Source organism: Boleophthalmus pectinirostris, unplaced genomic scaffold (genome assembly GCF_026225935.1).
Source record: "Boleophthalmus pectinirostris isolate CB_2022bp ecotype Guang Dong unplaced genomic scaffold, ASM2622593v1 HiC_scaffold_8, whole genome shotgun sequence".
In the NCBI taxonomy this organism is placed as follows: domain Eukaryota; kingdom Metazoa; phylum Chordata; class Actinopteri; order Gobiiformes; family Gobiidae; genus Boleophthalmus; species Boleophthalmus pectinirostris.
The window spans coordinates 5,333,157-5,356,809 of record NW_026571515.1 but is presented as its reverse complement, the minus strand read 5'-3'; the positions used below and the strand labels follow the sequence as shown (position 1 = coordinate 5,356,809).

Below are 23,653 nucleotides of genomic sequence, written 5' to 3'. Positions count from 1 at the left end.
CATCCCGAATTTGCAGAGAACATTTTGTATATGGAGCAACATCAAAGCAAAATCCCGATCCCTCACTCAACCTCGGTTACGAATTTAAAAAGTCAACGCCAAAGTGAAAGGCACAAACTGTTCACAAAGAAACACCTTCCACTGCAAAGAGACCGAGACGTGATGTTGCTGTAAAACCACAAGAACAAGAAAGTGCAGCTCAGTCTGTTTGTCTTCTGCACCTCTCGATTAACAAACAGGATCCCCCTTTGTTGTCGCTCCACATACAAAATGTTCTCTGCAAACTCGGGATGATTTAGGCAGCCAAAGTTTTCATTTTTGGTCCTTCCCGTGGATCAATCCTGCCCATTGCATTCACCTTTCCCTATTTTTCAATTCCGTTGGGAAGAGAAACAGTTTGAACAGAGGTTTGCAGTCACACACATCTGATTCCTTTTTACATTTATGGAGTTCACAAACAAATTTCTCGAGCCATTTTCCCCTTTTAGGATCCAGCAACCACAACAATTACGATGTCCGAATCCCAAAACTAAAATATGACAATATCAGAACCAGAAACAAAAGTGATATGGTTCAAAAGACTTGAAAAGATCGACTTTGTCAATAGACACATCCCACTGGGAAAACAAACATGGAGGTCTGATGCTCACTTTTTCAGAAAATCCTTCCCAGTATTGATTGCGTAATGACCGGAAGTCCGAAATTCATGATGCATCTATGGGCGGCCATGTTTAGAACCCTGCCACACACACAGCTACTGGATCTGCCTATAGCTGCTAATGTTTGAACCCCAGGGCTTGGTTGTACCCATAGACTGTATTTATAAATGGACATAGCTAACCCACTAGCGGCCGCGTTCCAAAAGAGGAAGTGAACATGGGGGCACTTCAGACTCCATTACCTCTCTCTGCAACTGCTGCTGAAAGCCTCGTCATTTTGGTCTTAACCCGCTCTACATGATCCTATAACTCCTTCGTTTGACTGGAGCTGAATGTTCTAGGTCATGTCAGTCTGTGTTTGTACCTTGATAAGTCTCCCGAGTCCAAAGTCTGCCACTTTACAGATGTATCCGTCTCCCACCAGGACGTTCCGAGCGGCCAGGTCTCTGTGGATACAGTTGTTCTCCTCCAGGTACGACATCCCATCAGCCACCTGTGTCCCCATGTCCACCAGAGACACCATGTCCTGGTGCTGCCCCTCTGGACCTAAACAGGACGGTACAGGAGGCTTTTACTGAGAACAGCTGTAATTCTGATGCATTCTTAATTTGAAAAACGTTATATATAAAAGCGGAGTTCTTTGTGTTGTCGTTATGAGGAGGCAAAATGACCCTGGTGTACTCTGACTGCAGGTGCGTTTCAGGTTCGGTTTTACTATGACACGTATGTCCCAGTGAGTGTGGAAACTGAGCTCCCAAGACAACGTATTAGCCAGGATTCACATTCTGGCCAGGAGTTCACACAATAGATTAAGATGCATTTTGCGTGTCTGTGTGAAGAATCCCTCAGTCGTGCAGGTAGAATCCATGGTGAGGAGAAAATTCAGTTTGTCGATTGGACAAAAGTTTAGTTTCGCAGCTCATCCAAGCGGCTTCTTTAGTTCTGAACTGAAGAAGCAGCTTGGATGAGCTGCGAAACGTCTTCAGCCAAACTAACTTTTGTCCAGTCTTCCAGTCGACAAACTGAATTTTCTCCTCGCCGTTCTGCGTGTCTGTTTTCCTGTTTTGCTCATGAGATTTTGTCAGCTCGACATCAGAGAAAACTGCGGTGCAAAGACAAACTGGATTCTTTCCGCAGGCCTGTGCACACCCACACCTGCACCCGCAACCAGACCCACACCGAGGTCAGTGTGGCAGGTTGATACTTATTTTAATGATTTTCTAAGCCTTGTGGGACCTGAGCGTGTCCCAATCCGCACCGCACCTGCAGTCAGTGAACACCAGGCGTGAGCCTCACGTCACTCTCTCACTTGGGCTGCCAGTTTCAACACTGAAATTCAGTGTGTATAAACCTAAAATGCCTCTCTTTGACCTGAATGGTCACTAACTAGACCCCAGCACCTGCACGAATCAGTGCTATTGAAGCCTCTGCAGCTCAGGGAGGGAATTCTGGAAGTTCTGAACTTTCACATGAGGCCTGTACATAAACCAGTGCTTCTCAAATAGTGGGGCGCGACCCCCCGGGGGGGCGCGAGGCTCCGTCAAGGGGGGCGCGTTTGACCTCGGAGAACATGCTTTTTTTATTTTTTATTTTAGATTTTTTTTACTGACTAAAGGGCCGTTCACACCAAAGCGTCAAAAACGCCTTGACGCCTCTATTTGAGCCTTTGCATTTGAGTTTAGACGCCCCCCGACGCGCGTCTTTGACGCCGTGGACGAACGGGACAAAAATACTTGACGCGCGTCCGTTGCCCTGGAAACAAGAGCCCGGTCCCGGTCTTTTCCCGAAACAATGTCAGACCAGACTGAGAGAGTGTTTTTATGACATAAAACATCAGCGGAGGAGATCGGGTCGACGACTGGGGCGTATATATATTTATACTCCACTAATGACACTGGATCAGTCCCGGTCTAGTCCTGGTCTAATACCGGTCTGGTCCTGGTCTAATCACGGTCTAGTCCCGGTCTAGTCCTGGTCTAATCACGGTCTAGTCCCGGTCTGGTCCCGGTCTGGTCCCGGTCTAGTCCCAGTCTAGTCCCGGTCTAATCACGGTCTAGTCCCGGTCTAGTCCTTGTTTAGTCTCGGTCTAGTCTCGGTCTAGTCTCGGTCTAGTCCTGGTTTGGTCCTGGTCTGGTCCTGGTGTAGTCCTCGCGATCGGCTCGGTGATTGTGTCGTATATATTTATTCTCTGTTCATGTTTGTGGTTCTGGTTCTGGGTTTTTCTTCCTGATAATAAGTCGCTGCGTCTCTGGATACTCGTCCCTGATTGGTTGACGCGGCGCGTCTGACGCGAAAAGTTCAGCATTTTCAACTTCTTGACGCTGACGCCTTGGACGCGCGTCTTGGCCGCTGACGCCAAAACGCTGAAGACGCGCTGCGCTGACGCCAGATTCGCGCCGCGCTGACGCCGAAAACGCGCCGCAAAAACGCAGGACGCTCTAGTCGCGCGTCCACATAGCTTTACATAGAAAGTGGACGCTTTGACGCTTTGGTCTGAACGGGCCTTTAGAATAAAGTGCAATTGCACTTCCACTACATTAGGGGGCAGAGCGCTCTCATTGGCAGAGTGTGCGCAGGGAGCATTCGCTCGGTGGTGTAGGAGTTTTGTTTGCACTGAGCATGCTCGCTTTGCACACAGCACAGAGTTTGAGTATGAAGTGTAGACACGAAGTGGAGCAGACCCTCAAGTGACACCATGAAAAAATATTTAACAGGGATGAGAAGACAGGCGGAGAGAGACGGAGATAAAGAGACAAACAAAAATCTCCCGAAAGCTAAGACGAGGAAATATGACGAAGCGTATGTAGCGCTTGACTTCACTGTGACTACGGTGGGAGACGAGGAAAGACCGGTGTGTTACTGCGTCTAAAAATGTTGGCAGCCGATAGCATGAAGCCCAATAAATTAAGGTGTCACTTAAATACATTACACCCCAATCACTCTGATAAGCCGCTTGAGTTTTTTCAGCGAAAACGTGCCGAATATTGCCGACAATCATCCTGCTTGTGACTGCTACTTCAGTAAACCAGCGAGCGTTGTTGTCATATAAGGTGGCAGTGTTACGCACAGGTGTACTTATAACAATGTTATAGACAAATGATACTATCTATAGTCACGCGGGGGGGGGGCGCGAGATGTTTTATTCGTCCTAGGGGGGGCATGACAGAAAATAATTGAGAAGCACTGACATAAACTGAGAATGAGACACACTTGAATATACTTGCACTTGTATGAGGTGGTAGGTTCGATGTGAGGTTAGTTGGCAGGTTGAGGTGGGAGGTGATTATTTAACTGATTTAGCTAAAAACATGCATATTTATTCACATAATACAGAGTGACATCCTAATGGGGACGACAGAAGCTCAGCTGGACAAGTGATCGCGGTTCAAATCCAGCTCTTGATATAAACATTACTGACAGATCCACTGACCCACATGTTGGCGACGTGATTCCACCTCCCACAGATGAATGGGTGAGTGTGTGAATGGGTGAGTGTGTGAATGGGTGAGTGTGTGAATGGGTGAGTGTGTGAATGGGTGAGTGGTTCCTTGATGTAAAAATGCTATGAGAGCCCTGAAGGTGGAAAAGTGTGTTGTATTAAAAAACAAAAAAAGACTGACCTCTGAGGAACTTGAGCAGACTTCCTTTCTCCATCAGCTCCGTCACGATGTAAAACGGCGGAGACTCGGTGCACACGGCGAACAGGGAGATCAGGTGACGGTGACGCAGCCTCTTCAGGATCTCCACCTCCCGAATAAACTCATTATGGTTCAGCTCCGAGTCTGGAGAGTAAGAGACGGAGATAAAGAAAACATCTCAACAATCCATGAGGCTGTGATGCTAAATGGAGGCTCTGCTCTGTGCTCGGTTAGACCTGGTTTTAGTCCTAGTTTAGACCTGATTTAGTCCTGGTTTAGACATGGTTTAGACCTGGTTTAATCCTGGTTTTAGTCCTAGTTTACTTCTGGTTAAGTCCTGGTTTAGTTCTGGTTTAGACCTGGTTTAGTCCCGGTTTTAGTCCTGGTTTAGTCCTGGTTTAGACTTGGTTTAGACTTGGTTTAGACCTGGTTTAGAATTGGTTTAGACTTGGTTGAGACCTGATTTAGACCTGGTTTAGACTTGGTTTAGTCCCGGTTTAGTCCCGGTTTTAGTCCTAGTTTAGTCCTGGTTTAATCATGGTTTAGACCTGGTTTAGTCCTGGTTTTAGACCTGGTTTAGTCCTAGTTTAGACCTGGGTTAGTCCTGGTTTAGACCTGAGTTAGTCCTGGTTTAGTCCTGGTTTAGTTCTGGTTTAGTTCTGGTTTAGACCTGGTTTTAGCCCTGGTTTAGTCCTGGTTTAGACTTGGTTTAGACTTGGTTTAAACCTGATTTAGACCTGGTTTAGACTTGGTTTAGACTTGGTTTAGACCTGATTTAGACCTGGTTTAGACTTGGTTTAGTCCTGGTTTAGTCCCGGTTTTAGTCCTAGTTTAGTCCTGGTTTAATCATGGTTTAGTCCTGGTTTTAGACCTGGTTTAGTCCTAGTTTAGACCTGAGTTAGTCCTGGTTTAGTCTTGGTTTAGTTCTGGTTTAGACCTGGTTTAGTTCAGTCATTTTGAATTTAACTTGCTCCTTTAGCCTTTTAATACATTTTTATTAAATTTTTCAAAATTAAAATAACTTTAACTTTTAATGTGACGTCTCTGTCCTTCATTTACAAACTCATCTGTGTCCTTGTGTATTTGATGACTTTGTATTTTAGTATTTTAAACAATAGTTTTTGAAAAGGTCAGAAGTTGCGTACAGAAAGTGGAGTAAAGATAAATCCATGTGCAAATACTGACTTATCTGCAGGTTCCATAGTGTTTTAAACCGTAACCACGGTGACCCGGCAGACTTCTGCGTAGGCGCGGGGATTCCCTATTGTGTACAAAATCGTTGTGTAACTGATGATTCTCTTGAAATTCCAAACCCAAGCACAATTTCATCATGAATAACAAAAGTGTTGAAATCTCACAGACTCAAAACCGCTGGTGTTACTTCTGTTGTGAATGTAGCTCCTTTTTTTTTTTTTTTAAACAGGACCAGCTGAACCTTTAACAAACTGAAATATCAGACTTCACAGTTTGTTCTTGGCGTTACTGTTTTGATAGCTCTGTTGATATTGATTATTAAAGCTAAATCCTCAGCTGTTGGGATTAGTGTCGTCGACTAAAGTGCTGCACACAACTGAGATAAAACACAGAAGGGCCCAGTCAAGCAGAAGTAAACAACAAGGCCAAAAATTCAAGTTAATTCATCTGATATAAAAATGTATTGAACAGATACATATGTACTCTAGTTTATGAAACTGTTTATCTTTTCTCTGTACCATTTTTGGTTCTAAAGTTCCATATGTTTTAAACAGACCATGTATGAAACATGGAACAAAAATTATTTCCCAAATTTCAAAGACCTGAAAATCATGTAAATAAATGGATGTATTTCATCATATCTTGTGTTATTCCATCTTTGAACTGTTGATGAAGGTACATGATTTTTCTGAAAAAATGTATTTAAAATGATAAAAAGTTGCTTGGAAGGACTGACATATTTTATAGAAATAGTTTCCTTTCATTTTGAAGTAATATTAAAGTATTCGGAAGAAAAAAGTGACAAATGATGTAAAATCCTGCACCTTCTACTTGTTTGCACAATGTTCCCTCCGTTACTTTTCCCTCCGTTTCCATGACCTTTCTTAATAAAAAATCTCATGAGTCAAAAAGTAAGAGGTTTTTCAACCTAATCTTGTACCATATGGTAGAAAACTATATGAAGCAAATATTCAAACCAGTTTGTTAAGGATATGTAAGTGAGAACCAAGAGTTATCACTGTTTGGATTTATTGCCCAAAAAGTGCTGCATATTTCATTCCCTCCGTTACCGACATGAGTTTTTTAATTTTTTGTCAACAACTTGAAAGAATCTCACAGGTTTAACTTGACCCTGTTGGAGTGTAACTCTTTCCTACATTCTGATACTTTACTTATTTCAATAGTTCCTCTAGTTTCTGAATAAGAGACATTTGAATGTCAAAAATCTGCCCCTGTTTCCCTCCGTTACCACTTGACCAAACCCAGATGAGTCATTAAGACGTATCCCACTCACTAATGTTCATTAACTTATTTTATCACTTGATGATAAACTATTTTAATGCTGACAACATCACTAGTTAATGTTGCAACATCATTTCTGCACTCACTGTGTTGCCAAACAAATAATCCATCTATATTTGTTAAGGGTAACCAGGATTTCAGAATTCTAAACCTGGACACACCCGGTTTAAGATTGTTTGTATAAATAAAATTGTGAAAAAAGCGTGTAACATTGTGGATTCTCGTATCAGTCATAATCTGAGGGACTTCAGTCGCTAAATATTTTTTTTATTATGGTCTATTACAAACATTATTCTGTATTTTGGCAAAACAAATGATAATTTATGCTCCTCTTTACTGTTGGCGAGGATCAGATTAGTCAAGAATTGTGATAGTCCTGTTTTAGTCCTGGTTTAATCTTAGTTTAGTCCTGGTCAAATTGGTCAAAAATTGGGACACTTGGAGCATTTCTTGTATAAAACCGGGACAATTCACTTGTTTTGAATAAATCTGCAGGGACGGGGACACAGGACTCAAAAGTGGTAGCCTAATTCATCAGCTGGTTTCACTTCGTGGAAACTGTCTGACCTCGCAGCCTTAGGATTAGTCGACAGTAGGCGAGTACTTTTTTATTTAACGAATCACTGCTATTTGGTCATGACGTATGTAATGCGCCTCTAACGGGAATCACTGGTATATTAAGCATTTCCCAAATCCCGTAGGAAGAAGGACAATAACGTCTTTCCTCTTGATAAAATTCACCAAACATTCTCTTTGTTCCGGCTTTAAATCCTCGATCTCGGGAATCGTTGACAACACTGAATGTCTGGCTTTTTGCTGATTGGCTGGTGCCCGAACTCGTACTCCCGGGGTTCTTGAAAACTGTCTAGTGCAGGAGTGTCAAACTAATTTTTGTTCGGGGGCTGTATCCAACTGACTTTGATCCCAAAGGGGCCAGAAAAAAAAAAAAAAAAAAGGCATATAAACCCCAAAAATAGAAATAAGTTCAAATATTTTTTGCAGAGAAACACAAATCTGTCACAGAAATCTTTTTTAATTGATGAACTCTTTCTTTTACCAAATATTATAATATTATGAACAACCTGAAACTTTAAGAAAACTGTAATTTCAACACAAAGTTTTAACATGAACTTGTATGTAAATAGGAATGAGTCAGTTTTTCTTGGAAAATCCTGCACTTGGCTCCACTTTTCTCATGTTGGACATTTTTCTGATGAGGGTGTCACGGTCAACAGTCAAAACGATCGTCCTTTAAGAGCGTTTGGAAAGAGACAAGTCTTCATTTGTGCTGCTCTGGTGGGAGGGGCCACGTACAGAGACGCTGGAGACGCTGCTGTGATAAACACCGCAGAAAATTAACAATATTTTAATAGAAAACATAATTTAAATATTTTAGCAGAAAATCAGCCACATTAAAGGTCTTGGAGGGCCGGATCCAGCCCCCGGGCCGTATGTTTGACACCCCTGGTCTAGTATTTTCTGATTCCTGACCTAGTTGCTGGAGAGAAATGAAATTGAGCGGAGGCACTAGGCTCAAATAAATATCTAGTTTCGATACTAGTTTTAGTTTTAGTATTTTAGTATCTGTTGTTCGATAGTTTGGACAGTCTTCGTTGGAATCAGCAGGTTTAGAGACAGATAATCTCTTGATGATCTTGACGCACATGAGAGAAAAGAAGAGTACCGATACTTTAATATTTTATTTTAACACAATCTGACCAGAAAGAGCTGATTTACGTGGAGCTGCAACATTTGTGTGTTTAAACAAGTCCACTATCACCGTTTAGTTGAAAATCAGACTCCTAAACAGAACCATGAACGCTCAGACTGATCACAAGCTCCTGAAAATGTGCAGTTTAAACCCATTCTGTGTTTTTTCTTGAGTTTTCAGATCTTAAAACTTTGCGCGTGAGTCTCGCGTCACTGCTGAACATTCCTCCGTACGCATACGCGCAGAACCCCCCAAGCGTGACGTCCCTGTACGGCGTCAGTACCGTACCGTTCTTGATGATCTTGACGGCGACGCTGATGCGGCTCTTCCAGCGCCCCCTGTAGACCTGAGAGAAGTAGCCGCTGCCCAGCTCCTCCTCCAGCGTGAACTCGTGTTTGGGAAGCTCCCACTCGTTCAAGTCCAAATCTGTGGGCTTCGGCTTTTTCTGCGCACAAACACACACACGTATAAACACAGACGCACACATACACACAAAGAAATACTCAGGTAAAAGTATGTATGCAGTCACGTGTGAGCAACGAGGCGATTCGGCTCTTGGAGCATGGGAGCAGACGACTTTCAAGGCTGCACGGAGAAAGCTGTGTCTGAAAGCTAAACGAAACATATGCGCCTGCTGTTGATAACACATATTTGTCATATTTGTATGTCTGGTGTCTCTGCTGTTTTCACCCCCCTCCCTGAGAGCGGAGACACCCACTGTAACTAGGGACCACCCTGAGGAAATAAAAAGAGGAGACGGCTCTGAGTGCATCAGAGCGGGTGGAGACTGTAACTGAAAAGCACTCTCTGTCCGTTCTCCTCGCGAGTAAAACCTGATTAATCTCTTGTCTTTCTTCCTGTTTTTACAGTGTTTAGATGGTCTTAAACCTAACAGTATCACATGAAAAAAATCTGCTTAAGTAAAAGTATTTCACAGAGTTTGAGCTCTAACAAAGCTTCAAAAGTGGTGATTTTGATACAGATTTGTGTTTAAATAATACTCGGACTTCCGGTCATTGTGAAATCCATACTGATGCGTCTATTGTCAAAGTCGACATTTTCAAGTCTTTTGAACCATGTCACTTTTGTTTCTGGTTCTGATATTGTCGTATTTTAGTTTTGGGATTCGGACATTGTAATTGTGTGGTTGTTGGATCCTAACGGCGGAAAACGGCTCGAGAAATTTGTTTGCGAACTCCATAAATGCAAAAGTGAATCAGATGTGTGTGACTGCAAACCTCAGTTCAAACTGTTTCTCTTCCCAACGGAATTAAAAAATAGTGAAAGGTGAAGGTGATGGGCAGGATTGATCCACAGGAAGAACCAAAAATGAAACCTTTGACTGATTAAATCATCCTGAGTTTGCAGAGAACATTTTTGTATGTGGAGCCATCAAAGCGGGATCCTGTTTGTTAAGCGAGAGAGGAGCAGAAGACAAACAGACTGAGCTGCACTTTCTTGTTCTTGTGGTTTTACAGCAACATCACGTCTTGGTCTCTTTGCAGTGGAAGGTGTTTCTTGGTGAACAGTCGGTGCCTTTCACTTTGGCGTTGACTTTTTAAATTCGTAACCGAGGTTGAGTGAGGGATCGGGGTTTTGCTTTGTTGGCGCTCCACATACAAAATGTTTTCTGCAAACTCGGGATGATTACCTTTTTGGTTCTTCCCGTGGATCAGTCCTGCCCATCACCTTCACCTTTCACTATTTTTCAATTCCGTTGGGAAGAGAAACAGTTTGAACGGAGGTTTGAGTCACACACAACTGATTCCCTTTTGCATTTATGGAGTTCGCAAACAAAATTCTCGATCCGTTTTCCGCTGTTAGGATCCAACAACCACACAATTACGATGTCTGAATCCCAAAACTAAAATATGATAATATCAGAACCAGAAACAAAAGTGATATGGTTCAAAAGACTAGAAAAGATCAACTTTGTCAATAGACGCATTAAACCGTGCAGTCAGCCCAAACATCTTCCTGGTTTGTGACGTAAGCCTGAATAGAGCTTACAGTTTTGAGTCGACCAATCCCTAGAACTGACAGCACATCACTACTGTAAATAGTCGTACCCGTCTGCACGGTTTGCCCAGTGTCCCGGCGGTGCTCAGGCTGCACTTGCTGTAGTGTTCCACCAGGTCGATGAGGGTGGGGAACTGTGGAGACGTCTCAATGTGGAACTGATCGCTGCTGTTCTTCATCACCCGAAAATGCTTCACCCGTGTGCTCGATCTGACTGCAGAAACACAAAAGAGAAGTGTTAAAAGAGCCGTAAACATACCTGGCTTCTACTGTCTCGAAAATGTGAGTTCAGGAAGTGCTCCACTGTGTTTTTAACCCTCACGCTCTCCTCGGGGTCACATACACCCGAAGAAACTTTTTTTTTTCCTTCCCGCTGTCTTGGGGCGGGTCAATCGGACCCAAAAATTTATTTTCATGGGTCGCGTTTGAAAAAAATCTGATCTGTGTGGTTCAGACTGTCATTAAAAGATCAGATACAGGAGCATAGGGGTGAAAAAATCAGATTTGAGTCACTTCAGGCTGCAGACTGAACGTAGACTTACTTGAGTTATATATTGTACCCACCTCTGTAGATAGATTTTTTGTTGTTTTTCCAATATTTCAAACAATATTTTGTATTTTAAAAATCACTATACCTAATTTTTACTGTCTTAAAAACATGAAAAAGACCGTGGACCAATGGACCGTGACAGTTATCAAATACTGACATCAGATCTAAACATGAGGAACTTTAATAATTAACGTGAGATCAGTTAATCAGTTAATTCCGGAAATTCCAGAGAGATGAAAATTAAGGACTATTTCCATACTGAAAAACTATTTAAAACTAAATAAATATTCTGAATGAGGGGGAAAGTCCTCAAATGTAGCAGATGAAACCCATTGCTCTGTACATTGTTTTTTTTTTTTTTTTTTTTGTCTTTACAATATTTCAAACAATATTTAGTATTTTAAAATCACTGTACCAAATTTTTACCATCTTAAAAACATGAAAAAGACCGTGGACCAATGGACCGTGACCAGTACCAAATACTGATATCAGATCTAAAAAGGAACAACTTTAATATTTGGAGTTAGATCAGTTAATCATTGGAAATTTCATAATGGAAAAGGAAAACCATTGCCAAAGTGAAAAAAAATTGAAAATAAAATAAATATTCTGAATGGGGGAGAAAAGTCCTCAAATGTAGCAGCTGAAATCGATCGCTCTGAGGTTTTCTTTAGGCTTTTTAAAACAACTGTTGACATTTTGCTTTGGAGTTAAAGGTGCACTGTGTAACATTTTGGTTGGGGGTCCGTCACCTGCTTGTTTCTATGGATATGTTATTCTGCCTTGGAATGTTCCGCAGTGATACATTAAACAACTCCACTTAACATTTATTCAATTACAGGTGGTTTTATAGCTCAAAAATACCTAGAAAAAAACAAAAACAGACCCCTTTTGACAATTGGCAACAGTATAATCAAGTCATTGGCATGTTAGGACAGCAAATAAGAGCTACATGACGAGGCTTAATGGGTCCCAATAATATGGACACAATTCAAATAGTTCAAATAGTTCAAATAGACAGGAGGGGGAGCTACAGTCGTAAGAAGAGTGAAAAATCCACCTCTTTATTCAGCCCAGGGTGAACCGTGGCCCTCAACGTGTGGATCCAGAACGTCTCTCGTTGAAAAAGTCGTTTCAGTCGGTCTCCTCCCTGTGGATCGTCAGAGATTACCTCTATGACCACACCCCTGAGAGAGTTGGGACCAGCTATGACCAGCAGCTTTGTAGTGTTTTGCCATTGGGTAAAGTACGTTGTTGGTCCTGATGGCATATTTATGTTCGGCCAGTCTCCCTCGAAACTTGCGTTTTGTACGTACATGAGAGAAATTCAATAAATATTTAGTTTGGCCCACGACTTAGGGCCTGTCCACACAACAACGTTTTTTGGTCAAAACTTCACATGGAGCCGGCGTTTCATGTGAGCGAAAACGGTGTTTTGTGAGAACAGATTCCAGAGTGAAGAAATCTGAGAACGCTGGATTGTGTTGTCGTGTGGACAAAAAAAACACAGTTTTTGGAAAACGATGACGTCACGACCCCGTCATCGTGAGTGTCCTGGCCTCAGCGGACCACAAGAGCGATCCCGAAATGGAACAGGTGTAGCCCACGGACTCGCCCCCGCCGCCCAACATTCAGCTAAAATAGGCTAAATTACCTTAAAGTTTAAAAAAACAATGATGAAATATGCATTATTATATCACATCATTTTCACTCGGCGCTGCGTTGTCGTCTGGATGTGAACATTTATTGATTTGACTCGTGTGGATGCGATTTTTTTTTTTCAGCCTGTAAAAGAAAAAATCAGGGAGCGTTGTTGCGTGGACGTAGCCTTAGATCCAGTTTTTAATTTTTTTCTGTGAATTTGAGTTTGACAACCCTTCTCTAACAAAAGTTGCACAATGCACCTTCATAATTCACAAGTGAAAGTGACCATCGTAAAAACAAACTGCAAAGAGAAAAGTAAAACAGACTTTATGATCCGGGGAAAGTGTTTGAAGCTACACAACCAGACCAACATTTGGACACACTTTCTGATTTATTTTTTTACGGAACGGAAACTCTGAATGAGAAGACGCATCCAAACTTCTGCCTGTGATTTGTGAACGCTAGAATTGCTTTATTTGAAATGCAGCACCAATAAAAACAGCGGTCGATGAGGGACAATCACGATAGAGTCCTGGAAAGTCTGGTTTACGACTGACGGTAAATTTGAGTGTGATTAAACTGGTCCAAAGTCCCAAAGAGTGTGAGGGGGTGTGAGTGTGTGAGTGCTTTTTATCACAAGTTACTGTCAGATCTCAATGACCACATGAGAGTTTAAAGGAGCACTGCGGAACTTTTCTGGTGCACGGTCTGACACCTCTTCATTACTTCACATATGCACCAGGAGTCTCCAAACTTTTTCCTCCATTGAGCTGCTTTTACAAAATGAAAACGCCAAAAAGCTCGTCATCTTAGAAGTCACAAGAAACTGAATAAATTTAAGATCCACGACGTCAAACGAAGCACAGTTTGATGTTTATACGTTTACAACTTGCACAACGTTTGGCATCAAAATGACACATTTACAACGGTAATAACTTTTTATTCAATTCAATGTTTGTTATTCAGCACAAAACATATAATTCAGAAACTCCTTGGCGAGCTACTTGGAAGGGGGTGGAGAGCTACTGGAAGCTCCCGAGAACACGATCATTTTTCAGTGAACTTTGAACTGAACGCAACACATTTGTAAATCAAGGACTTGAACGCGAGTTTGTCCATACATCATTGAGTGTGTATTCATGCACATCAATAACCCGGTTATGATCGGGTTTTTTGAGTATCCCGGGTCTTGATGGTGCATGTAAACGCAGTAACCCGGTTATGGCAGTAACCCGGTTATTAGAAACCGGGTTACTGTAGCTGGTTTATTCCGATAGTAACCGGGATGTGGCATGTAAACGCAGTATCCCGGTTACTGCAACATAAAGTTGAGTGCGCATGCGTCCAAAAGACACTTTCCAGCCTCTCAACACAACAGTAATGACATAAATAAATTGACCAACATAAATAAAGTGACCAAACGAGTGAAATGACTGTAAAATTAAGAGCTGCGCTAAACCTGCACACGTACAATCTGCACTCGTACGACCTGCACTCGTGTGACGCTGAAAAACTAAAACATGAACTATCTCCTGTACAACACACACACAGAACACACTTACCATCATCAGCACCTCTTCTCTAACAAAAAGAACACACATAATCCACAGAGTCGTGTCTTTTAGTCCAAAAGAAGCTGAACCACAAGGAGTGAGCTGTTTTTATCACCGCTAACAGTTTATGCTAATTAGCGATGCGGTCTTAAGTTTCGTTTCTGTAAAACATAAACAAATGTGATCAGAGCTGAATGATCTGATCAAACGGGCTGATGTGGATCTACAGTGGGTTCTGGTTTATATGTTGTAAAGTTGAGTTTATTTATGCAGAAGATTTTAATGAAGAATCTGTTGGTTTGATGTGTGCAGTGGATTGTGGGAGATCTCGTAGCTCCTTAGCTTCTTATGCTAAAGGAGCTCACAGTTTGTATTTTTCCTGGTTTATGAAATTGATTTAAGTTCATTTTTGCGTTTGCGCATTTGTAAGATTATGTCAAGAAACCGGGATACTCCATTTGATCATGTACACGCAGATATGAGTGTCCCGGTTTCTCAGTGCGCATGTAAACGCAGTAACACGAATACTGACACAACCGGGATATGGCGAATAACCGAGATACTGATGTGCATGTGTACGCACTCAGTGCTTCACATACGCACCAGGAGTCTCCAAAATTTTTCCTCCGGTGAGCTGCTTTTACAAAATAAAAACGCCAAAGAGCTCGGCATTTTGAAGTCACAAGAAACTGAATTTAAAGATCCACGACGTCAAACGGAGCACAGTTTGATGTTTATACGTTTACAACTTGCACAACGTTTGGCATCAAAATGACACATTTACAACGGTAATAACTTTTTATTCAATCCAATTTTTGTTATTCAGCACAAAACATATAATTCAGAAACTCCTTGGCGAGCTTCTTGGAAGGGGGTGGAGAGCTACTGGAAGCTCCCGAGAACACGTTTATGTTTCAGTGAACTTTGAACTGAACGCAACACATTTGTAAATCAAGGACTTGAACGCGAGTTTGTTCATACGTCACTGTTGGGATTCAACTAAACGTCGGAATTTGTTTTCACCTGACGAGTGACAAGGTCTGCTCGCAATTAATCTCGCAAAACGAGTGAAAAATTGACTGAAAAAGGACCAAAAATCGCAGTGTACACCCGGTTCACTGCGCACATCTGTGTGTCATTCGTTCATTAATTTTTCAATATAAAACCAAAAATAAGAAAAAGAAAAAACAATAGTTTTCTTCATTATTTGGATCCGAAATCAAAATGAAAAAAAAAAACACACAAAAAACAGAAAAAGATAAACACAAAATCAAAAACTGAAAAAAATTTAAAAGAATAATGGAAAAAAAAAAAATCTGTGATGCTGAACTGAACCAGGACTAAACCAGGACTAAACCAGGACTGAACCAAGACTAAAACAGGACTAAAACAGGACTGAACCAGGATTAAATCAGAACTAAACCAGGACTAAAACACTGAACCAGGACTAAACCAGGTCTAAACTAGGACTAAACCAGGACTGAACCAAGACTAAACCAGGACTGAACCAGGACTGAACCAGGACTAAACCAGGACTGAACCAGAACTAAAAGTAAACCAGGACTAAACCAGGACTGAACCAGGACTAAAACAGGACTGAACCAGAACTAAACCAGGTCTAAACTAGGACTGAACCAGGACTGAACCAAGACTAAACCAGGACTAAAACACTGAATCATATCTAAACCAGGTCTAAACCAGGTCTAAAATAAGCACTAAAACTAGGACTAAAACCAGGTGTAAAACAGGACTGAACCAGGACTGAACCAGGACTAAATCGAACTAAACCAGGACTAAAACACTGAACCAGGACTAAACTAAAAAAAAAAAAAGTTTTTTCATGTTCTTATTTTTGGAAAAACTAATGAACGAATGACACGCATACAGACGCCTCACGCAACGTTTTCTATTGAATTAACGAGTTCCACAACAGCCCATTTTTAAGAACAATCAACGTGTGACATAAAATAATCCCCGTTTTGTTTATCGAATCAGTTTCTCACATTACAAACGAGTCCATGTGAGCGGATGTTCATGTGTACACAGCCTTTCACAGCTGTGACGCCTTCTTCCTCTTTTCTCTTCCCTTTTTTTATCGTCAATTATCTGTCATTTTCTCTCTCACAGGACGCACGACAATCTGACAGTTTCTCTTTCTCGAGTCGGACGGTTTAATGAGAAGATATTTTACTTCTGCCGGGCATTAACTCGTTTACATTTAGATCTCCACGTTCCCTTTTATTTTTAGTTTTCAAAATGATATATTCACCTAAAAACGACGTATTAACATGTTTTATAGGTTTCACTTTCGGTTTTGATGCTCCGAGTCTCCCCTCCCTTTGCTCCCTGCACTACGTCACAAGTAAAGTTAACAAAGAGCTAAGAAAAGTAAAATATTGGTTTGATTTAAATGGATTGATTCTGAATGTTAAAAAAACAAATTTCATTTTATTTAATGATAAAAAGAAAAAAGACAACATAACATTAGAAACAGATGGGATACAGATTCAAAGAGTAAATGAAACCAAATTTTTAGGAGTTGGGCCCCGGTCAAGCAGAAGCAAGGCCAAAAAAAAAAGTTAAAAAGTTAATGCATCTGATATAAAAATGTATTGAACAGATACATATGTACTCTAGTTTATGAAACTGTTGACCTTTTTTCTGTACCATTTTTGGTTCTAAAGTTCCATCCGTTTTAAACAGACCATGTATGAAACATGGAACAAAAATTATTTCCCAAATTTCAAAGACCCAAAAATCATGTAAATAAATGGATGTATTTCATCATATCTTGTGTTATTTGATCTTTGAACTGTTGATGAAGGTACATGATTTTAAAAAAAAAAAAAATTTTAAATGATAAAAATTTGCTTGGAAGGACTGACATATTTTATAGAAATAGTTTCCTTTCATTTTGAAGTAATATTAAAGTTTTCAGAAGAAAAAAGCGACAAATGATGTAAAATCCTGCACCTTCTACTTGTTTGCACAATTTTCCCTCCGTTACTTTTCCCTCCGTTACCATGACCTTTCTTAATAAAAAATCTCATGAGTCAAAAAGTAAGAGGTTTTTCAACCTAATCTTGTACCATATGGTAGAAAACTATATGAAGCAAATATTCAAACCAGTTTGTTAAGGATATGTAAGTGAGAACCAAGAGTTATCACTGTTTGGATTTATTGCCCAAAAAGTGCTGCATATTTCATTCCCTCCGTTGCCGACTTGAGTTTTTAAAATTTTTTGTCAACAACTTGAAAGAATATCACAGGTTTAACTTGACCCTGTTGGAGTGTAACTCTTTCCTACATTCTGATACTTTACTTATTTCAATAGTTCCTCTAGTTTCTGAATAAGAGACATTTGAATGTCAAAAATCTGCCCGTTTCCCTCCGTTACTGCTTGACTGGACCCAGGTACAAATAAACTTGCCTCGTGAGCTTTGAAAAGTGCTTATAGACTCACTGTGGTGAATAATTAGCTGTAAGTTGTCAAGTCTAAAGTGAAGTAGACCTGTGTGAGCAAGTACACGTGAAAAGTCCCGGTGTTTATTTCCCGCGCTGTTACCTGAGAGAACGTATCCCACAGACTCCCGGTCGCTCTTTCTGATGAGGAAACAGCCGTTCTCATTCTCCTCGTTCATGAGGTGCCCGTGAGCCTCGAAACGGTTCAACGTCCCGAAGTACCATCTGCAAAAACACAAACGAGACACAGCGTAAAACGAGAAATATCAAGATTTTTTTCTGCTATTTAGTATTAAAAGTCTTAAATTACACAAAACTTTAAGCTGTTATAATGTTGTTACATCTCCAAAAACAGACCTGGAGTTGTGTTTTGTTTCGTTCACACGTGTTTTCTACATCGCCAAAGCTCAAAATGCTCTGATCCACCTTGTGATGTCATGAAGTGTTTTTTTTTTTTTTTTTTCAAGTTAATAGTTGTTTTTTACGTTTTTGTTGAGTACAGATTGGAAATATCAGAACTAAAACAGCTTAAAGAGGAGAGTGAAAATCACATTTGAAGTGGTTTTATATGTCATCCATGTTGTTTATTTTATTTTAATTAAATTAACTTGACTTATTTACTGCTATTTTATGATTTTACGGTTTTGTTTTAATTTGATTTTACTGGTTTTAGGCCTGGTGTTACCAAATTTTGGCAATATAATTTCAGTTTTGTTGCCTTCGTTTTCTGATCTCTGTGCAGCACTTTGGAAACTGCTTTGTTTGTAAAATGTGCTGTAGAAATAAAGTGGATTTGGATGTGGATGTTTGAGTAATCTAGTGATCTTTCCCTGGTACTGGTACAGAACTATACACACAATCACGTGCCACAAAATCAAAAACCAAGGACTAAATCAGGACTAAAATCAGGACTAAAACCAGGTTTTAACCAGGACTAAACCACACTCCTACACCGCCAGTCCGTGAAAATATCGTCCCAAAAAGAGCGCTGCCGGAACTTAACAATTCCCTTGTGTGTCGGAATGGCGGAATGTTGAAAAAATCAGGAAAGAAAAAAAGTTCAAGTACAGGAACGTTTGATAAAAAATGGAAATGCCGCCACTCCCACTTCGTTTTAATTAAACCCCACGAGTTGGAGTCGTTAAAACAGCTTAAAGAGGAGAGTGAAAAGCGTGTTTGAAGTGCTTTTTTTATGTCATCCATGCATGTTTGAGTAATCTAGCGATCTCTCCCTGGTACTAGTACAGAACTATATTCAAACATTATTTTTTAGCTGTGGAGTGGCTGTGACACCTGCGGACAGCGGCTCGACCACAGCACTTCTCCGTGTTAAAGATAGAACCAAAAAGAGGGAAGTGGAAAGGCACTTATCAATCCATCTGCTCTACAAACACACAGGAAACAAAGACATGCATTGTGCCAAGTGTCTGCTCTTTAAAGCATCTCCACGTCACTTTTCCGGCACCTGCTTAACTGGAAATGTTGAAATGCTTTTGTTGGAACTTTCCACAAAACAGTATTACACCATTTTTTTTATTCACGGTGTAACGTTTCCTCGTCACAAACAGACCTGGAGTTGTGTTTTTGTTTCATTCACACACGTTTAACACACAGACCCTCTTCTCTCACACACAAAACACACTGTTCCACCTTGTGAGGTCATCATGTGGTAATACAGGAAGTGCTCCACTGTGTTTTTTAAACTCCACACACCCTCACTAGAATCATTTGGATCATTTCAGCCCTGGAATTGCTGATCTCTACTGCTAAACTCTAAACTGCTAAACTCTGACAAGACTGAAGTCATAGTGTTTGGTCCACAGAAACAAAGGGACAGTTCAGCAGTCACTCCAGTCTCTCGCTCTAAAACTTCAAATCAGAAGAAATCTCAGGGTAATAATGGACTCACTTGAACTTTAACAGTCACATAAAATCAATAACATCTGACCTTTTATCTAAAAACATAGCAAAAATCAAAGGTTTACTGTCTAAATCAGACTTGGAGAAACTTATCATACGTTTGTCTCAGTAGGTTAGATACTGTGATGTTCTGCTCACTGAGAGCTGTGAGACGCTGCAGAACATCCAGAACATCCAGAACATCCACAACATCCAGAACGCTGCAGCTCGGGTCCTGACTCGAACTAGGAAGTACAAAGCACATAAGTCCTGGTCTCAGGTCTCTGCACTGGCTCCTGTGGCTCAGAGACTTTAAAGCAGCTCTGTTTACAAGTGTCTCATGGCCGAGCACCAAAGTCCATCTGTGACATGTTAGTGTCATATGAACATTCACACTCTGAGGAGCTCAGGGACCAACTCCTGCTGGTGCCAGAGTCACGACTAAACAAGGGAGTCAGAGTTTCAGGTTCATGCAGCTAAAACCTGGAACAGTCTGAACATGTGAGACAGACTCTTCTGTGACGCTGTTTAAATCCAGACTCAAAACATTTCTGTTTAACTGTGCAAATAACTGAAAGGTTTTCATTCCGCACTCTTCTCTCCAATTTATGTCTCTCTTTTTTAATTTTAATCTTCATGATTATTTATGTTTTGATTTGTTTTTATTATTTTAATGTATTTCTTATTCTGTAAAGCACTTTGAATTACTTTGTGTACGAATTGTGCTATACAAATAAACTTGCCTTGCCTTACTGAACTAAAATTAAAACGTAGCTGTTCACTTGAAAACTACCACTTTAAGACATCACAAAGTGGAGCAGAGCATTTTGGAGCTTTGGAGATGGAGACAGATGAATAATAAATGGAGTGTGAATGAAACAAAACACAACTCCAGGTCTGTTTTTGAGGAGGTAGCAGCATTATAACATGATTTAAAACTCACAAGTGTCCATTTTGTGTAATAAAACTTTTCACAGTTTGATATTAAACGCTTGGCAACTTACTGCCTCCGCTCAGTTTCATTTCTCTCCAGCGACTAGGTCAGAAATCAGAATACACTAGACCAGGCATGTCCAAACTACGGCCCGTGGGCCAAATGCGACCCTCAGACAAATTTTTCTTGGCCCTCTCACTTCCAGGTGAATTGGCTCAAATGACCTTGCATCAATGAAAAATAAACTTTTTATTGCAAGTTTTTTTTAAATCTACCTTGATAAAGCCAATATTTAATATTTAGTTTGTGGTTTTAAGGATCTTATTATGAATAAAGTCTGATGTTTGTGTTAAACATGCACAAATTTGGATTATTCCCTGTACTGAGCGTCAGTCTACGGCCCTCGATCGGCCCCCTGCTTCGTCTGTGTTTAGATATGTGGCCCTTGATGAAAAAAGTTTGGACACCCCTGCACTAGACGGTTTGCAAGATTTGTAGAGCGCACCGACCAATCAGAGAAGAGCTGTGAAGTCATGACGTCAAACTCGTGGCGTCTGTCTGCGTCCCTTTTGTGGAACAGCACAACAGTAAACAAAGCGTCGAGATGGACGTAGATCAGGGGTGTCCAAACTTTTTTTAATCAAGAGCCACATATTTAAACACAGTCGAAGCAGAGGGCCGATCGAGGGCCGTAGACTGGGGCTCAATATTTCGATTCGCTTTATCAAGGTAAATAAAAAAATAATAAAAAAAAACTTGCAGTAAGAAGTTCATTTTTATTTGATGCAAAGTAATTTGGACCAATTCACCTGGAAGCCTGAGGGCCGAGAAAAATGTGTCTGAGGGCCGCATTTAGCCCATGGGCCGTAGTTTGGACATGCCTGATGTAGACGAAGACAGACATTCTGTGTTGGCAACGATTCCCGAGATCGAGGATTTAAAGCCGGAACAAAGAGAATGTTTGGTGAAGGGGAAAGACGTTATTGTCCTTCGACCTACGGGATTTGGAGCATTGCATATGTTAAACACATCCTCCAAGCACATTTCAACTACAGGTCAAATTATAAGTCAGATCTGTGGAGAGGTGACCCCACTTACTGTGAAAATGCATGTTTTCCAATGTACAGGATATCGAGCAATAAAAACACCTAGAATTTAACGCTTATGTATCTTTAATTGAATGCAAATTTGACCAGGTTCATGGTTAATGTACCTGCAATTATTGACACGATAATTAATGATTATTTTAATTATTTATGATTATTTAAAGCCACATTATTTAACTTTTTTTGCACCCAAAAATCTACTATATAAAAGAATGAGAATTTCACACATTAATTACTAGAGATGGTGCGTTGGAGGAGAGGGAGCAGCCCAAGAACATGGAGAAAAATCCCACACACTGTCTTCCTTGCAAATTGTGAGATTTATTAGGACAAACCGTGCAACGTTTCGGCACTAGGTCTTCGTCGGGCAAACAGACAGTTTTTGTTTTTGTTTTGTTTTCATTTGGTTGTGTTAATTGCACTGAAAAACATGTTTTTAGCTTAATATAAAAAGTGCTTAGAATATATCTAGATCTGGGGTCTTCAACCTGTAGCTCGGGAGATACCAGCAGCTCTCCACTCCCTTCCAGTAACTTCCAGTAATTAATTAAATGCCTATTTCCTTTGTAAATGTATAATTTTGCTGTCTAATTTTGTGGGTTATGTTTTATAGACATCTAACTGTACCTCATTTTCAGCTTATCATGGCTCTTATATTTACAACATTTCTGGCAACCGCTAAAACTAGTATTTTTGTTTAATAAAAAGTAGCTCACAGGAGCAAAAAAATTGAAGACCCTTGATCTAGATGATACCCATAGCAAAGCAAAACTGAAGATGAGATCTCATTTATGTCACATTTTCATCCCCTAGATATAAATGAGCACAAATCGAGACCAAAGTGGTTTTCTTATTCTTCTCAAATGTCTCTCCTGAGAAATAAGTCTCAGGGTGAGCACTGTAGGAGTTGTCTAAATTCTCTCACAGCGTCTCTGTTCTCGATCTCAGTGAAGAGAAAAGTGAGATATATTGTGCTGTTTTCAAATATGTCTCAGTTTGATCATGACTTGGAAGCGCTGTCTCAGTTATGTCTCACAGATCACTGGGTCAACCCAAAACATGCTGCACAGGTCTCCAGAAGAGCTGACAGCTGAAGGATAAGGTCAGTTAAATACAACCAATCAATGAACCTGCCCAGTGACCACAGGTGGAAATGAGCACTGGTACAAACTGGTACAAACATCTGTGCACTGTCCCTGTGTCATTAAATACATAAACATATAATAATAAAAGTCTCAGATTCTTCTCATGTTATTCTCTTTAATTCTCCTTCAAAATAACCAAGACAAACAATTATGAGATCCTCTGTTTGCTCAGCTGATGATCTCAGCTCAGCCTCCTTCGTCTTAGTGACGTCTCGTCTCTTTTTAGCTGATCTCTTGCTCCTGAAAGAAGCAGAACCCAGAAACAAACGATCACAGAACGATACAAATATCCATCCATTTTCTTCCGCTTATCCAGGGCCGAGTCGCGGGGGCAGTAGTCTAAGCAGGGACTCCCAGACTTCCCTCTCCCCAGACACGTCCTCCAGCTCCTCTGGGGGAACCCCGAGGTGTTCCCAGGCCAGCCCAGAGACATAGTCCCTCCAGCGTGTCCTGGGTCTTCCCCGGGGCCTCCTCCTGGTGGGACATGCCCAGAACACCTCCTGAGTCCGAGGAGCTCTCAGAAGCAGCTCCTCCTTCACTCACAACAGTCCGATACAGCGACCGCATCACTGCCGACGCCGCACCATATGAGAAGCTCAAATTGATCTCAAGAGATGAGACTGAACAGCAGATGAGCAACACGATGGAATATCTTGAAACACATAAATAAATCTCGTCTTATCAAGTAAAAACATCTTAAAATGTATCGTTTAAGATGAATCTGCTTAATGTAAGTCAGTTTAACAATGCTAGAAAATCAGTTTTTGCAGTGCATGTGTCCTTAATGTGAGCGGCTTGCATCTCCACAGATCTGACTCTTACTTGGATAAGTGTCGC

At 40.8% G+C, this 23,653-nt stretch overlaps 1 protein-coding gene across 1 annotated transcript in view; it reads right to left on the bottom strand.

Moving 5' to 3' along the window:
• Positions 1 to 23,653, bottom strand: part of ptk6b (PTK6 protein tyrosine kinase 6b) — a 40,301-nt gene that overhangs the window by 5,636 nt on the left and 11,012 nt on the right. Inside the window, exons 2-6 of the mRNA XM_020939737.2 lie at positions 17,836 to 17,957; positions 10,574 to 10,737; positions 8,793 to 8,949; positions 4,280 to 4,441; positions 1,024 to 1,205 (exon numbers count right to left, since the gene is read on the bottom strand). Of these exons, the coding sequence (XP_020795396.1) occupies positions 1,024 to 1,205; positions 4,280 to 4,441; positions 8,793 to 8,949; positions 10,574 to 10,737; positions 17,836 to 17,957 (787 nt within the window). The remainder of the gene's footprint in view (positions 1 to 1,023; positions 1,206 to 4,279; positions 4,442 to 8,792; positions 8,950 to 10,573; positions 10,738 to 17,835; positions 17,958 to 23,653) is intronic.